The sequence below is a fragment of the Leptodactylus fuscus genome, chromosome 2 (assembly GCF_031893055.1).
Source record: "Leptodactylus fuscus isolate aLepFus1 chromosome 2, aLepFus1.hap2, whole genome shotgun sequence".
NCBI lineage: Eukaryota > Metazoa > Chordata > Amphibia > Anura > Leptodactylidae > Leptodactylus > Leptodactylus fuscus.
In genome coordinates, this window is record NC_134266.1 from 66,591,049 (window position 1) to 66,607,309 (window position 16,261).

Below are 16,261 nucleotides of genomic sequence, written 5' to 3' on the forward strand. Positions count from 1 at the left end.
TATTTTAAAACGGGGAGGGGGGGGGGGGTAGTTTAATATAACTTTTAAGGGTGCATTCACACTACGGAACGCCAGCGTGTATCACAGCCGTACACGCCGGCGTTACAGCAGGGCTGCCGGACACTTCCCATTCATTTCTATGGGAGCCGGCATGCGAGCGCTCCCCATAGAAATGAATGGACTGCTTTTTTCCATTCATTTCTATGGGGAGCGCTCGCATGCAGGCTCCCATAGAAATGAATGGGAAGTGTCCGGCAGCCCTGCTGTAACGCCGGCGTGTACGGCTGTGATACACGCTGGCGTTCCGTAGTGTGAATGCACCCTTACGGTGCCTTTTATGTATGTATGGAAGCGACACGCAGACTTTGCCGCCGCTTCCATCCATATGTAAGGCGCACCGGACTATAAGGCGCACTTACGATTTCTGAGGAAATCGTAGGTTTTTATGTGCACCTTTATAGTCCGGAAAATACGGTATGTAGTTGTTGTAATGATTGACAACCAACCTTCATACAACTGAAATGCTGTCAATAGAAACTTTCTGTGCTGAACACAAACTAGAAGTGAATTTAGGAATGAAGCAAATAATGGGAGATTGGGGCATCTATGTTAGTCCATGTTTATTAAGTTGCAAAACCATAGTAATGTACCACAATATTACAGCATGGTAATCTGACAGCACCAGCATGGACATGGGCGTCTGCTCAGGAACTGTCAGCTGTAACAAACAGATGATACCCACTGTGGCCGCAGCGAACATCCAGTCACAGGTATTAACCCCTTAGATGCTCTTAGTCATGACTGCGGCATCTAAGGGATTCTTAGAGGTTTTACTTTGCTCATCCACCCCTTCTTCCATCTCTAGGGGTGCGGTGGTGGACTTTTGGCAGCCCTGGTCTATCTGCTCCTGTCTCTGGCAGGATCAATTGTTCATGTCTGTCGGCATAGGCAGGCAGCTGTGATACACTCCAGAACAGAGGTTGTGGAGTGAGTAATAGTGAACCAGCAGTCAGAATACGATCAGCCACGATTAACTCCTCCTTCAGTTAATGCAGGCTGTAGCACTTCAATGTTTTTATTAAAAAAAAAAAAAAAAAAATAGACTGAACTAGCTCTTAAATTCCTTGTATACGTGTTTTCAGTAAATGGGAACATTGTTTATCACCTCCAAGCTGTAAACTCTTCAGCATACCTATTACTTGATCAGAGCTGATGGTTTGCTTCAATTGTTACCAATCCTCTTGTAGTCTACACTGCTTCTGATGTACTTGGCTTGCATAGGATTGCGGCACTGGGTTCTGTTTTAGTAAATCTTTTTCGGCTTCCATTGTTTTCCTGTTTCTCATTTTAAAAATGGTTTGTTGCTGATGACTGACATATTATTACAAAAATGTAGGATATTGCACATTGCCTAAATTGCAGGAAAAAGGGAGTGGATGTCTAGTAATAGCATTTTTTTTTTCTTACTAAATATGCTTAGGAAGTTTCCTCCTCAATCTCTTCCTTTCAGGTAACTTGGAGAGTGAAGATGCTGATAGCAGTGTTGGTGGCCTAGAGGATTCTGTATTAAAGGAAGAACAACAAGTAGAAAGCACAGCACCTAAACAGGGACAGAACCTTTGGTGAGTTTATCAATTTTTTACTTATTACATTATATATGTAATACTGTAGGAAATACACACAGGGGCAAATTTATTGAGACTGGTGTATAGTATGCTGGTCTTAATAAACAGCCCAAAAGAGATTTGTGGCCTCTACATAAATTTGTTGGTGGTCCTGGTGCCAAAATGGTAATATACACCAGGTAGAATGTGCCACAATTTTTTTTTTTTTTTTCTCTTTCCCTTCCCCCCCCTAACTCTCATCAGGGAACTGGCATGAGTTTTAGTGAATCAGCTGGGTTGAGGCCCCCAGCAGAAGGTGACTGGCAAGGCGCAGGTCAGGGCGTGAGGCACATGTTTGGCACAGTTTTCCGGCTTAGAGAGAATGCTAAATTTCCCCCCTACTGTCTTGACAAGAAGGTAATGCCGAATCCTACAGTAAAAGGGAGAAGGGTTTTCTATGCTCCTGGTCAAGGAAGGAGCAGTTACTAACCACTCCTGTTTTTTTTTTGTTTTGTTTTGTTTTTTAAATCAACCTCTTGCTCTATAAGAGATGATAGACCTCTGATCATCTCCATTAAGCCTTTGTTTGCTTTTATTTCTAAGTGTACAACAGCCAAAAAGTGCCCTTGAAAGAATCCCAGGGCTAGCTAACACCAGCTAATGTTAATATAGTGGCACAAGAGTACAATATGATAAAAGCATTATCGTTGTAGTACTCACAATAGGTTCACATGTTGGTTCGGGTTTCCATTTGTGGGGACTTCTTGGGAACCCCACGAACGGAAACTTAATCCGCTTGAGTGGTCACCTGCGTACCCCATATACGATAATGGGCCCCTGGGTTTCTGCCCAAAAATGCGGAGAGAAAAGTCTTGCTTACTGGAACAGGCAACGAGCACAAGTGTGAATCAAGCCTTAGTCATACAGTAGTTTATGTACTTCAAATACTACTTTTTTTTTTTTTTTTTTCCATAAAACATGTCTTCTTACACCCACATCTAAAAAGTTACTGCTGCTAAAATTCCTTGAGGCATAAGTTTCACAATTAGCCTTGAGGGCATATTCTTATTTCCCATTAGTTATGTCCTTCTTACCTTTTAGGTTCCTTTGTGATTCTCAAAAGGATTTTGATGAGCTCTTGGATTGTCTACATCCTCAGGGCTTTCGCGAGAGCCAGCTGAAGGAAAGACTCCAGAAGAGGTAATTTTATATTGCTTTGACAAATGTACTTTCACCCTTGAACTGGCAGCTCTGTACACTTACTCGTTGTGGCACTATTTTAATTTCCTGTAAATGCAGTTCTCTCTGCAGTCAGCAGGTGGTGCTAGATTTCTTCCCTGATTTTACTTATACAATATGTTGTGATTATAATAAGTCATGATTAGGTTTAGCATATACTTCAGTATAAATATCTTAAGTTATTACACGCTATTTTTAGTGTATCAAGTCTGGATTTTTTTTTTTTTCTTCAGAAGAATTGACTATTTTGCTGCAGGGGACCTGGTCTCCGTGTCTCAACAAGTTTATTATATACACCAGAATCAGGTGTAAATTATAGTTCTAATCTATGCCGGCTACTGGCTGGTGTAGATGTTTACTTTCTGGCACGTGGCGGGCCAGAGATGCGGTCAATTTATTAGTGATTGGGCGAATCTTGCACCATCTCCTAGGTCAGTGATGGTGAACTTTGTAGAGACAGAGTGCCCAAACTGCCACCTAAACCCTACTAAATTATCACAAAGTGCCACATGTCATTTTAACCTTAAATTAATCACGATCTGTCTTCTAGAGACCGTTGAATGTTGTTAGTCTGTAATTTCATATGTCTTCTATAAAACAGATACTGTGTGATATAAATAGTGAAGGGCCCTCCACACAGTATAATGCGCTCCACATTGGCCCTCAGACAGTATTATATACTCCAAAGTGGTCCCCACTCAGTATTATATGTCCACAGTTGCTCCCACACAGTATTATATGGTCCATACACAGTAGTTTATGCTACTTGCGCAGTATAGCTCTCCCACAAAGAGTGCTGTTCTTCTGATCGCAGGCGCTGATGGCTTGTGTCATCGCACCTGCGCTGGGGCAGTGGTCACACTCTGCTGTCAGTGTGCACCTGCTCATTCAGCTAAAAGAAGTGATCTCTCACTAACTGGGAATCCTGCACTGGATTTCCTGTTGGAGTGATCATGGAGATGACGCGTGTGCCAACTGAAGGCTCTGTGTGCCATAGGTTCACCAACACGGTCATAGGTGATCAAGACTGGTGTGGAAAATTCCACTGTCCCAGAGGCCAATGGCATTTTTGTGACTTGCCCCACTCCATTTGACACTTACCATTTATAAGGTTTTCGTGCAGCTACTTGGCAATGAAAACTGATGCCGTGAAGTTCTTGGTATAGAGGTTTCTTTGCTGCTGTTAATACCAGGAGGTTTGGAAATTTATTCATTTTGCGGCCCAACTCTTCGTGACCCTGTAACTTTGAGGTTTGCCCCTTCGTGTCTAAGTTGCTGTGGTTCTTAAAGAGGACCTTTCACTGATTTGGGCACAGGCAGTTCTATATACTGCTGGAAAGCTGACACTGTTGGCTTTCCCGATCTGTGCCCTGGGTAAAGAGCTATCGGTCCCGGTACCATACCTCTTTACAGTCAGAAGGGCATTCCTGACAGTCAGTCAGGTATGTCCTTCTCCACAGCAGCGCCTATCACGCTATACAGCACTGTGAGCAGAGGGAGGGGGCGTTCCTCCCCGCTCACACTGTACAGCACGACTGTCAAACTCCCTTCTGACTGTGAAGAGCTACGGTACTGGGACCGATAGCTCTTTACCCGGGGCACAGATCGGGAAAGCCGATAGAGCGCTGAATTCAGCGCACTGTCAGCGTTCCATCAGTATATAGAACTGCCTGTGCCCAAATCCGTGAAGGGTCCTCTTTAAACATTCCACTTTTTAATAATACCACTCAAATACCTGGTGGAATATGTAGACGGCAAGAAGTTGTATGAACTGACTTGGTGTAATGGTGGTATTCTATTATAGTACGGTCCTGTAAATCATTGAGTACTTTAGAGCATCTCTCTCTTTCACACGTTTGTAAAGGCAGCCTGCATGCCACATACACCTGTGTCAGTGGGAGCAAAATGCCTTCATTCAGTGACAGTGGGGTGTCCCAATAGTGTGACTGTTTTACTGCATTTTAAAATGGATGTGCAGTTTCCCGTTAACCTGTTAACCTTTTTAACTTCAGATATCAGGACATCTTGCATTCTGTTCACCTCGCTCGTAAACAGAACTTAGGTTTGAAGACATGTGACGGACATCAAGAGCTGCTTAACTTTTTGCGAAGTGATATTATAGAAGTAGCAACAAGACTACAGAAGGGAGGATTAGGTTATCTGGATGATACAACAGAACTTGAAGACAAGGTAAGAAGCAAGGGTTGCCCTGTGTACTTGTTTTCATGTGATTGAATGTTTCCTACTAGAAATTCTTTGTGCCCATAGGTTCGTACATTGGAAAACCTTAAAGACTTTGGAGAATGTGTCATCTCTCTACAAGCAGCTGTTATCAAGAAGTTCTTACAGGGTTTTATGGCTCCAAAGCAAAAAAAGAGAAAACCTCAACCTCAGTCTGAGGAGGCTGCAGCCAAAGCTGAGGAGCAGGATGAGGAGAAGAAACTGGCCGAGGAGGCAAAGGTAGGTTATACTGCCCAGTTGTAAGTTTACTTAGAATGTGGAAGAGGCAGCCGCTGTACCTGACACTGCCCTCTAATGGGGATTCCCATCACAGTGAAGGCATTAGGACCCCCACATGGTATTTCTTCCAGCCAACTGCAGAAAAGTGTAGAATGGTGGTGCTAGTCAAGCGAATGAGACAGGCTGCAGTTATTCCTGCAGCAAAGGGCCTGCGAAGTTACTACCTGTGACATCACGTTCCTCTTCCTGAGGCAAATCAGCAGAACTCTGGAAGAGACCCAGGAGAAGCCGCAGGCTGATTTAAGTTAGGATTGTCTGGGTTTTTTTCTTGGACCATCCCTTTGAATTATTGTATAAGCAATGGAATTACTGTATGCTGAAGACCCGCTAGACAGACTGAATAAAACTAAAGGGGTTTTCCAATGTGAGCAATATATCCCTAATCTACTGGATAGTCATAAGGCTTTAGAGTCAGAATGCTGAGACCCTCATTGAACTGCAACCTTATCCCCCTCATCTCTTACTCTGCAAAGCCTAATGCACAGCCTTGGTAAATTCAGTATTTCTCCAATGAGCAGGGCAGACACTTGGAGGTTCACTAGTACACATCATATGGGTTTTATTGGCTAAAGAAATCTGAAGTGGTTTAAGAGCAATGGTTCAGATGAGATTTTTTTTTTTTTTCTCTTACCATAAAAATAAGTAGAGCTAAAAAAAAATTATAGGAAAGTTGCATAATCCCCTTTAATGCTATATGATGAGTATACCAGTCACGAGTGAGAGGCAGTTAACTCTCCTTAACCACTTCAGTACCAGATCAGTTTGTGGTCCAGGACCAGACGCATTTTAGGTTTATATTGTATGTGGGGTTTTTAGGGCTGTAATATTTTTATCATATGTGGTGGTCAACTAATTTCTGCATCTTTTTTCGGTGTCTCATAGGGCTTTATATTTTTTATTTTTGCAGGTTGTTTTTTTTTTTTTCTTCTTAATATATCCAGGAAAATATAAACAAAATGGGTGCTATTTAAAAACTTTATAAAATAGTTTTTCCTCTCCGTTACGTAATTTATATTTTGTATGCTGTCGTCGGGGATAGGGCCGTAACCTTAAAATACGCCAATAAAACGACGTTATTAATTTTTTTAAATTGGCAGAAGCTCTTGTAAGATGTTGATCCTGACGGATCATGTGACCGCCGGGTCAGAGGGCAGCCGCATCATTCAATCGCTTTTTTTTCCTAACACATCGGAATAGCCTTAAGAAAGGCTATTCGTCTCCTACCTTTCCTTGTCGTCTTCGCGCTGTCGTTCGCCTAAAATCCCGTTTTTTTCTCGGTATGTAAATGAGTTCTTTCGCAGTACTGGGGGCGGGCCCCAGTACTGAAACAGCACAGGGGGTGTCCTTAATGCTGCCAGAGAACTCTCCAGCGCCTCCTCCATCTTCTTATGCAGCGAGGTCTTCGCCGTGTCTTCTTCCCGCAGCGGCTTTTAACTTCTTTTGCCTAGGGCAAGCTGACTGCGCATGCCCTCCAGCCACAAGAAAATGGCCGCTTCCAATACTATGTAAGCGGCCATTTTCTTGTGGCAGTGAGCATGCGCAGTCGGTTTGCTCGAGGCCTAGAAGTTGCAAGCCGCCACCGGAAGAAGACATGGTGAAGACCTCGCTGCAGAAGAAGATGGAGGCGGCGTTGGAGAGTTCTCTGGCAGTATTAGGGACGCCCCCAATGCTGTTTGAGCACTGGGGCCCGCTCCCAGTGCTGCGAAATAACTCATTTACATACCGAGAAAAATCGGGATTTTAGGTGAACAGCGGTGTGGAGAAGACATCTAAAGGTAGGAGAAGAATAGCCTTTCTTTAAGGCTATTCCGATGTGTTAGAAAAAAAAGTGATTGAATGATAGGATCCCTTTAAGCACTGTGTACACAGGGACCGAGAAGGCGGGAAAGGTATTAGGGCCAGTCCCCTGTTTCAGCAGCTGCACGATTTGAACGTACCGATACATCCTTGCAGAACAAGGCAACCACCTTCCGGACTTATATACCCAGTGTGAATTCTGGAATTGGTTAATAGATACATTTGTCATACTAATTTGAAATATTTTAATAAAGGAATAAAAAAAAAAAAAAATTCCCATTAACACATGGAAATGTTACAAGTTGTGTATAATTTTAAGTTTCTTTCTATTATTGTCAGAAATTACCTGTACTTTCTGCATCTCTAACCATATTCAATTAACGATCTTGTTAACCCGCATCTCCCAAAAATTGCATCAAGTTATGAAAAAGTTGAATGTATCCCAGGAGCACAGATAAAAACTACAGCTTGTGCAGCAAAAAAATATGCCCTTACACAGCTTGTTCAGTTGAATAATTTAAAATGTTATGGATCTTGCAATGGGTTGATGCAAAAACAAAATATTTCAATGTTTGTGCTATTCAAAAGATGGTAAAGCATAAAAACCTCTCATATAATTAGGATGTGGCTGTGTTTGTACTGACCCACAGATTAAAGTAGTTTATACCGCATATGTTTTTCCCCCCAATTTTTTTTTTTTTTTTTGTGAAACTCCTGTGGCCCTAACTAACACTTCTGTTCATTGTCACCAGAAATTTTTGACTGAAGTCTTCAAAAGACTTTAAAAGATTTTGAGGTTGATTTTTAATCTCTTTTCCTTGGGTCCATTGCAGTAGAACGAAATATTTCTGTGTGGTGCTGTCAGGTTGTGTGTATTTGTCAGGGCCCTGGCTTAGTTTAGTGTCTCCCTTGTGTGTAGCACTTTCTCCAGCCCTTTGATTATGATCCAGACATTTTTCCATCCTAACATCAGTATCCTTGTGAAGGTGAAAATAACATTTGTTTGTGTTTTGGATGGGAGTTCCCCTTTTATGGCTATCCCAAAGTCCGGCTTTGAAGCTGTAAATGTTTCACATGGTTGTTGCATATTTGGAATGTCCACATGGTGGCAGTATGCCGATGGCACTTGTGTAGATTGAGGCCTATTCAGATAGAGTAAGTTGCAGATATGATTCATTATGAAGTCAGTGCGGTGCTAAGCACAATACTTCTCGTTCAGCTGGTATTAGCTGGCTATCTTTTACAGGAAAGATTTGAGTTAGAGGGATTTTTTTCTTTTCTTTTTTGGGGACATGTTATTTTAGTGCAATGTCCATGTGCATTGCTTGCATGGCTGAACTTGACAGATAGTGACAAGATAAGTCCTCCATATTCTCTGGGTATTGCCTTAACCCTGTGGAGTAAATTATTCTTCACTAGTAACTTACAATCATAGAATCTATACTAATAAAACTATTTTATCTCTTTGGTGGTGGGGTGATAATTGAAACATTTGCTTTGCAATAGACTAGTAATGTAATTTGATGAGCAGCCTTTGTAAAATAAAAATAAGATGACTTGAGTCCCTTTATCTATGGAAACCTAGTAATGGGCTTCTGAGTATGAGATCAGCCAGCAGATGGGTAATGCAAAAGGAAGTCCTTACATATAAAATCCTAAATGTATCCAATGAATCCAGGTTAACTCATAAACAGTATCAACTACATACTGTATCTCACAAGTCTGTACTCTCCACAATTTCATAAGTTCCTTATATATTTTCATAGGACAATACTGTTATGACATTTTGATACAATTTTTAAAGTAGTCCGTGTACAGCTTGTATAATGTAAGGGTATGTTCACACGGCGGAATGTAGTGCAGCGGCAAAGAATGGGCCCAATTGAGAGGGAGCCTCACTCCGTGGATGCCGCGGCTGAGACAGCCGTGGAATCCGCTGCAAGATAGGGCAGCACACGTCTTTTTTCTGCTACTAGCTAGCGGAAAAAAGAAGCAAGCGGCTCCCATTGAAATAAATGGGAGTTGGATTTTGAGGCGGATTCCGCATACAAATCTGCTACAAAAAACCTGTGTGAACGTACCCTTAATTATGCGTGCCATCAAAATCGCTCAACACACAGCCATTAATGTCTAAACCCCTGGCAATTAAAGGGAATACACTCGTAAGTGAAAATGGGCAAATTGTACCTAGTGTAGCCATTTTTTCTCCCCATTGTCATGTGTCTGGTTAGTGTTGCAAGGTCATTGCTCTTACACTCTCTTACTGGTCACGGGAAGTTTGCCATGAGGTTCCATGTTGAAAAACTCTGAAGTTCTGAAAAAAGAACATGTCTGTTGGTCAGATGGCAGTGCCTCCTCTGTCCACTTAAAATAAAGGAGACTGAGGTGCAACATGGCCTTGTGACCGACCTGACCAGAAAGCAACAATGTTTTCGAAGTCCCGCACAACTCCCTCCTTTTAATAAATGTAACACGCACTGTACTAACTTTGTAATTTGAGGGACCACTGTGTAGAGGAAATCTCCCCAAAAGACCAGCTTTTTAAACTTTTCAGTTCATGTGCTATATTTTGTTCATCTTTGATATGACCACTTCTCTATTGTATACCATTTTTGCAAATCACTTAAGGTTTTTTTTGTTAAACTGTGACTTCACCTACCTCATGTGTTCTCTTATGAGATCTGTAATAGCTCCCTTACCTTACTATGACATATATGAATATCAGGAGAGAGACTGCATTTCCCAGCATGGCTGTGAAATCTGTCGGGAACATTTTATGGGTGGAGTTTTTAAATGCATGAGGCCGAATTGGGCAAACTTTTATATGAAACTTGTTTTTTTTTGTTTTTTTTACCTTTTTAAATGTTTTTGGTGTCCTCCAGTAATAAACGTTAGTGGACCATCCTTGTAGCCATGGTAGCGCTTCATTGTCTTGTCGTATAGGGAAGGTTCTTGGATATTTTACCTGGTAATGTATTTTATAATGTATTGTGTGTCTTGTCTCACAGGTGGCATCAGCTGTGGAGAAATGGAAGTCTGCAATTCGGGAGGCCCAAACCTTCTCACGCATGCATGTGCTGCTAGGGATGTTGGATGCCTGCATCAAATGGGACATGTCATCTGAAAATGCCCGGTGTAAAGTTTGTCGTAAAAAAGGTGCAGTAACTGACTTTGTCCGCATTTCAGGCATCTTCATATTTCCACTTTTTTGGATAACACTGGATTTCATATTTTGCTCTGTCCAGGTGAGGATGACAAGTTGATCCTCTGTGATGAGTGTAATAAAGCATTCCATCTCTTCTGTCTGCGACCGGTGCTCTTGAATATACCTGATGGAGAATGGCTGTGCCCAGCTTGTCAGCCAGCAACATTTAGGCGTAGCGCTCGCGGCAGGTAAGGGGTTTTTACAAAGTGACTTACATTGTACTTTAAGAAAATCTGCCACCTAAGCCATGTGTGAATTTGTCCCGAAATATATGATAGGTTGTGTAATATAGCTTCACTTTTCAGGTTACCCTCCCTCTCCTTATTTTTGTTCAGACTTTTATCACTTCAGCGTCTGCACCCTTTAGCATCACAGAAGTCTATGGAAAGTAGAGGGACAAGTAGGAGGCTGTTTCCAGTAGATTTATGGACTCATTCCATTCAGTAGTGTATAGATGTTTTGTTTGTTTTTTTTAATTTGGAAGATACAAGCAGTGTCAGAGGAGCCCACACACTCAGTGGAGCAGAGTGTAATTGCTGTAGTTGTCACTTCCATCAGCCTCCTCCTGCCTTCACTATCAATCATAAAATGTAGTTTTATTATTGGGTGTGCACGTGAAAGAAACCATCCTGCCTAAGCCTGTGCTTGATATCAGAGGGCTCATGTATGGGACACTCTAGGATCATCTGTCACTGAACCTGAATGCTGTTCTGGTGGTCTTGATTTGAAATCTGTATGAGGTCTGCATGTACATACTTGGTCCTCCACAGCAAGATCCTCATATCGCGACTTTGTTCATGAGCATGTCCTCTCCCTCTGCCAACATATTAGTAAATAGTGATACTCTAATAGCTCTTTTTTTAGTAGGAAGAGTGGGACAAATTTATACTTTGCATGATTCTTCTGCATTGCTTTTTATACAAGCCCTATATTCCTATTTTTACTTTTAAAGGTGCTACGCTGAAGAGTCCACTAATGAAGAGGAGGAGGAAGAAGAGGAAGAAGAAGAGGAGGAGGATGAGGAGGAAGAAGAAGCAGAGAGTGAAGACGACCAAGATGTAGTAGGAGTCAGGTGTAAGTGTTTGTTAATGACTTCCTAAGTTTATAAAAGTAGACAATGACACTAGATGCTTTTATGACCTACTGCAACCTGAAGGGCCACAATCTATCTCTCCCCCACCTCGGTTCACTGAAGAAATGCTGCTTAAATTATATTCAACTTGTTTCAAACAATTCTTGACTGTCAGCAATATTTTAACCCCATAACGACTAGTGAGCTGAAATATCTGAGAAATTTTGTTCTGGTGCAAATTGTATATGACTAGAACTGATGGACCAGTTTTCATGTAGGCAGTCGGATGTGCTAAACACAGTTTTCTTCTGTATTTGTAGACTGTAGGTATGTTCATGAATATACCATTCTTTATTACACTCTGGGTGACCTGTCACTAAGTTTATTTCCCATTAGGCTTGTGGTTTCTTTCTTGATGAGGAGGAGTTAACCCAAGCAATAAGCTTTGCAATCCTGTGGGATTTTGCAGAATGGAGAATTGTTGGCCTGTGCGCGCACACAACGCCTGCACGGCATGCTGTCGGACGTCGTTTCATTTACAAGAGCCACGTTTGTATGTGAGTGTGGGACATGAAGATGAAAGCGGAGGGATCGTACAGGATCAGCATTTCTGTGCCTGTAACAGCCGCCTCTGTGGAGAATGCAGTTACAGGAGAGCAGAAGAAGTTAAAGTTCACTGTTTAGACCCATGCTAGTAACACGACACGTGTTTTGCCTCCTACCCTGTGTCAGTTAAGTTCCCAGTGATTAACTTGGCAACTGTGAGATCCTGCTGTGTGGCCCGCTTTTTGTTTTGCAGTCTACTCATCTCTCACCGGCAGCAGCTGTGTCATAGCCATTAGTTCAGGAGGGGTTGGTGTGGGGAACAAATGTGTGTGGGTTCATGCAACCTCCCCCCTTCCTTTCTATCTATCTTACTCCCAGTTGTCTGCAGGGATCAATTGTAATTCTATGGAAACTTTTCAAATCTCCATTTACTGTAGTGCGTCTAGTTTGGGTGCCATTTTTGCTACCTTTTTTTAATCGATGTTTGAGGCCCAGGCAAATTATCCAAGGCACAGTTGTTGCAAAGGATCACAAAAACTCAACCGTACAACTTCAAAACCCATTAGTTTCCACACTCGCCCATACACAGATGACTTGTTGCTTCTTAGCTGAGAACTACTTTATTGCTCTAGTGTTTTGTTTTTTTTTGTTTTTTTCCTTTTCCACTGTTTTACTAAAACGGTCATTCTTTGACAGGACTTATTGTGTTTAATTGTGAGGTTTCTTTTTTAGTGAGATCCCGCAAAACCGCTAAAGTGAAACCTACCAAACCTAATCCTACAAGACGCCGTGGTCGTCCACCAAAGAATCCTCAAGCTCATCAGCCCCCCAGATCGTCACGGCAGCACACGGCGCAAGAGAATGGAGCTGATGTAGAAGAGGTGGTATGTAAAATGAGTTAATGTACAGTGCCGTTCAGAGTGGACTTTACTAATTTTGAGAAACCAATAGAATTAACTGGGAGAAAGATCTGCTTTACAGAAACAGAGACCTGTATAACATTACAATGCAGACCATGTTCATTGAGCCTAATATAAGGCGCTTACTTCAGAGACTTCAAAACTGGCTTCCTAGTCAGTGACAGTCAGTGTTACAGGGGTGACCCTGCCAGGCCCTACAGCCCTGGTTCTTATCAACATAGTTATGCCAAGCATTTCACTTTCTGCCAGTTCCACGCATTGTTTTCCCCACCCTGACTCCAGAGTAAAGACCTGTGGCGGCTTGTTAAAATGAGTCTATTGTGACAGTGGTAATCACTCATTATAGGGCAGACTTCTGTCAGGGCTAGGCATTCAGAACTAAAATCTCGTAGAACAGTTCCAATGGGTCGAATGTCTATAAATTATAGATGGCAGCAATGTTTGGTGCATGGACTGTGACAGACTTCCCTCAGTAATTTACATTCCACAAGTAATGGCATCTGCTGGCAAGGGCGCATCACTGGTTATCAGTCATATTCTTAATGTTACTATGGCATTTTCTCTGATCAGATACGCCAGAGTAGACCAACCTCCAGACGCCAGAACCAGGAACTTCAGAAGTGTGAAGAAATGTTATGTAAACTCATAAAATATCGGTTCAGCTGGCCTTTCAGGTAACTTTTTATGTTAAATTATGATCCGGAAAGTCAATTTTAATGCTACCAAAATTAAGCCGTGTTCACATTTATATATTTGTTCTGTCACTGGAATAAACACTCTGCTCCCGCTGCCAAATACGTAATAATATATCTGCTGTCTGTCCAGAGACATAGCACTGAAAATGCACAGTATGTATATGAAACTTGAAAACCCCACACACCTTTTCAGCAAAACCAACCATGTTGCAGTTCAGATCTGTAGCATGCTTGTTCTGCAGAAATGAAGCTGACTTCCAATTCTTTAATGCGTAAAGGTGTCATATATGCCTTTCAAAACATCCTGCAGAAAAAACCTCCCGAAACTCGAAGGTTTGTAAGCTTGAGTATGCCAATGTAATTATCTATATTGGTATGTCAAGAAAGCCTTCCAATGTATATCAATGAAATACTTGATCACGGTCTAGCTGTAGCCCAAATAACATTTTCTATAGTACGCTGCTATTCATGGCTATAAAGTTAATGGGGCTGCAGCATTATTTACATAGGAGTGATCCCAGCACCTAGAGGCTGCTAGAGCTGATCTGTGCATGGCCTGGGTGTTGGATCCTGACAGATCACGTACTAAAGGCTGATCCTGCTTCTGTATGAAAATTCAGTTTGGGACTGAAAGATATATAAGAAAAGATGTTCCAAAATTAGTTTATGGAGGATGAAAGTATTTACTAAACAGAAACGTTAGATGTGATGCCACGTCCTCTTTGTTTTTGGATGCACAGAGGACTTCTTCATATTTAACTTGGCCTCCAAGTGACTTGAAATAGAAAATACTTTAATAAAACAAGGACATTATTTACCCTGCACTCTACATTTGTCAAATGATTTCTTCTAAGACCTTCTTTTAATTCTCCTTCAGGGAGCCATTGAATCCAGATGAGGATGAGGGCTATCTGAAAGTGGTAACAACACCTATGGACTTTCAGACCATGCAGAGCAAGTGTTCCTGTGGCAACTATCAGACGGTGCAGGAATTTCTTAATGATCTCAAACTGGTATTTGGAAATGCCGAGCTGTACTACGAGCCGGGGAGCCAGCAAATATCCTGTCTAGAAAAAACTGAGCAGTGTGTAAAAGATCTCCTCAGCAAACACCTTCCAGCACACACTTACCAGAGGAGACATCGTAAGCACCAGGCTCCTGAGCCAGAGCCTGAGAGCAATGGCAGGGAACGTAAGCGGAAGAAATAGAGGGGGGTGAATAATAGAGGGAGTGTAGGAGAAGGAATTCAGAGGGATAGAATTCTGTTATTTGGTAAGACAGAACTGGAAGTTTACCCCTGTTTTAGAGACCAAACATGTCTTGTCATTATATCATGTGTGGGAGGTTCAGTGAAGATTCGGATGTTTGGTGTCATACCCCCTTTCCCCTCTTGGACGTGTGTTACAACCTCGTGACACTCAATCACTAACGTTGAAGACACTCGCCGGCGTCTTGATTCGAAAACCTTTTGAAAGTGTTAGACTGAATCGCTTAGGTTAAGTCTTAGAACCACTGTCAGCGCCATCTATTGGTGTCAGAGTTGTGCACACTTCTGTTAAAGCACTTACTGGTGTTTCCAGCCAGATAGAACTGAAGTTCCGAACTGTGACTTCTACCAATCATGACCTCTTATACTGCCGTATTACAGGCAGAGCTTCTAACCTCCAATCAACTCGCCCACTCTTCATTGTGTTTATCTATAAAATGTCTGCACTCCACACACCTATTGTATTGTTTAGAGATTTGTAAGAGTGCCCCAGATACACACAGGGAGGAGTCTCTGAAGCTGGATCGAAAACCCTAGAAGAATCACCAGCATCCCCAAGTTTACCTGCCTCTCTGTATTTAAATGCTACCAGCAAGGACTGATAGATTGGAAGATAATCTTATGTTCCACTCCCACAAGGAAGGAATTTTATTTTTTTGTTTTAAATCTTCCTTTCTCCTAACACATGTATCCAACCGTCAAGCAGATTTTTTTTTTTTCTTTTTTTTTTTTTTTGTGCATTTTTTTTGTACTGACTTCCCTTTTCTAGATATTCAATGTTTGCTTGTGATCTTGTATAAAGGGAGACTTTGTCTGGGTTTGGCACATGTACAGTACAGTTTATATGAAAACAAGTGTTTGCCTTTATTAATATTAAATCAGAAGGAACCACATTCACCTGTTTGGATCATAACTTTTGTTAAGGTTTGTATATTTCATGCTTTATTTCAGCACATTGGTTTAGATACGGTTTATCATTAATGCCAGCCCTATAGATGAGCTTGGTAGAACAATGGATGTCTACTGAACCAGGAGAAGAGTGGAAGCCACTGCAAGACTCCTCTGGCTGCAGCTTATCTACTGAAGGATTAAAACGATTGGGCAGTCTTTATCTCCCCCAATATCTCCTATTGATGGGGCCTTCAATGCATACCGTGTTTCCCCCGAAAATAAGACTGTGTCTTACATTAAATTGTTGTCCTAAATATAGGACCTGTCTTATTTTCGGGGGACGTCTTATGACAACCGGCAGTCATGCCGGCACTTCCTTAGCGGTGCGCCGGCATAACTTCCAGTTGTAGGGAGGGGGGAGGTATCCTACTTACCTTTCCCATCTTCCTAGCAGCGCTGGTGCTGCTGTTTGTCCTGGCAGTGGTGGGCGGGGCTTAGCGGAGCT

The 16,261-nt window shown here is 42.0% G+C and overlaps 1 protein-coding gene across 2 annotated transcripts in view; it reads left to right on the forward strand.

The window, feature by feature from the left end:
• BAZ1B (bromodomain adjacent to zinc finger domain 1B) overlaps positions 1–15,758 on the forward strand; it is a 29,681-nt gene extending 13,923 nt beyond the window's left edge. The window contains exons 10-19 of one of the 2 annotated variants that reach the window (XM_075263908.1): positions 1,511–1,622; positions 2,706–2,804; positions 4,856–5,033; positions 5,112–5,303; positions 10,169–10,316; positions 10,406–10,553; positions 11,318–11,439; positions 12,716–12,864; positions 13,474–13,577; positions 14,476–15,758. In XM_075263908.1, coding sequence (XP_075120009.1) covers positions 1,511–1,622; positions 2,706–2,804; positions 4,856–5,033; positions 5,112–5,303; positions 10,169–10,316; positions 10,406–10,553; positions 11,318–11,439; positions 12,716–12,864; positions 13,474–13,577; positions 14,476–14,806 — 1,583 coding nt within the window. In that variant the 3' untranslated portion in view covers positions 14,807–15,758. Of the gene's footprint in view, positions 1–1,510; positions 1,623–2,705; positions 2,805–4,855; positions 5,034–5,111; positions 5,304–10,168; positions 10,317–10,405; positions 10,554–11,317; positions 11,440–12,715; positions 12,868–13,473; positions 13,578–14,475 lie in introns of both variants that reach the window. The other variant, XM_075263907.1, reaches the window with a different exon arrangement.
• Positions 15,759–16,261: the final 503 nt, after the last annotated feature.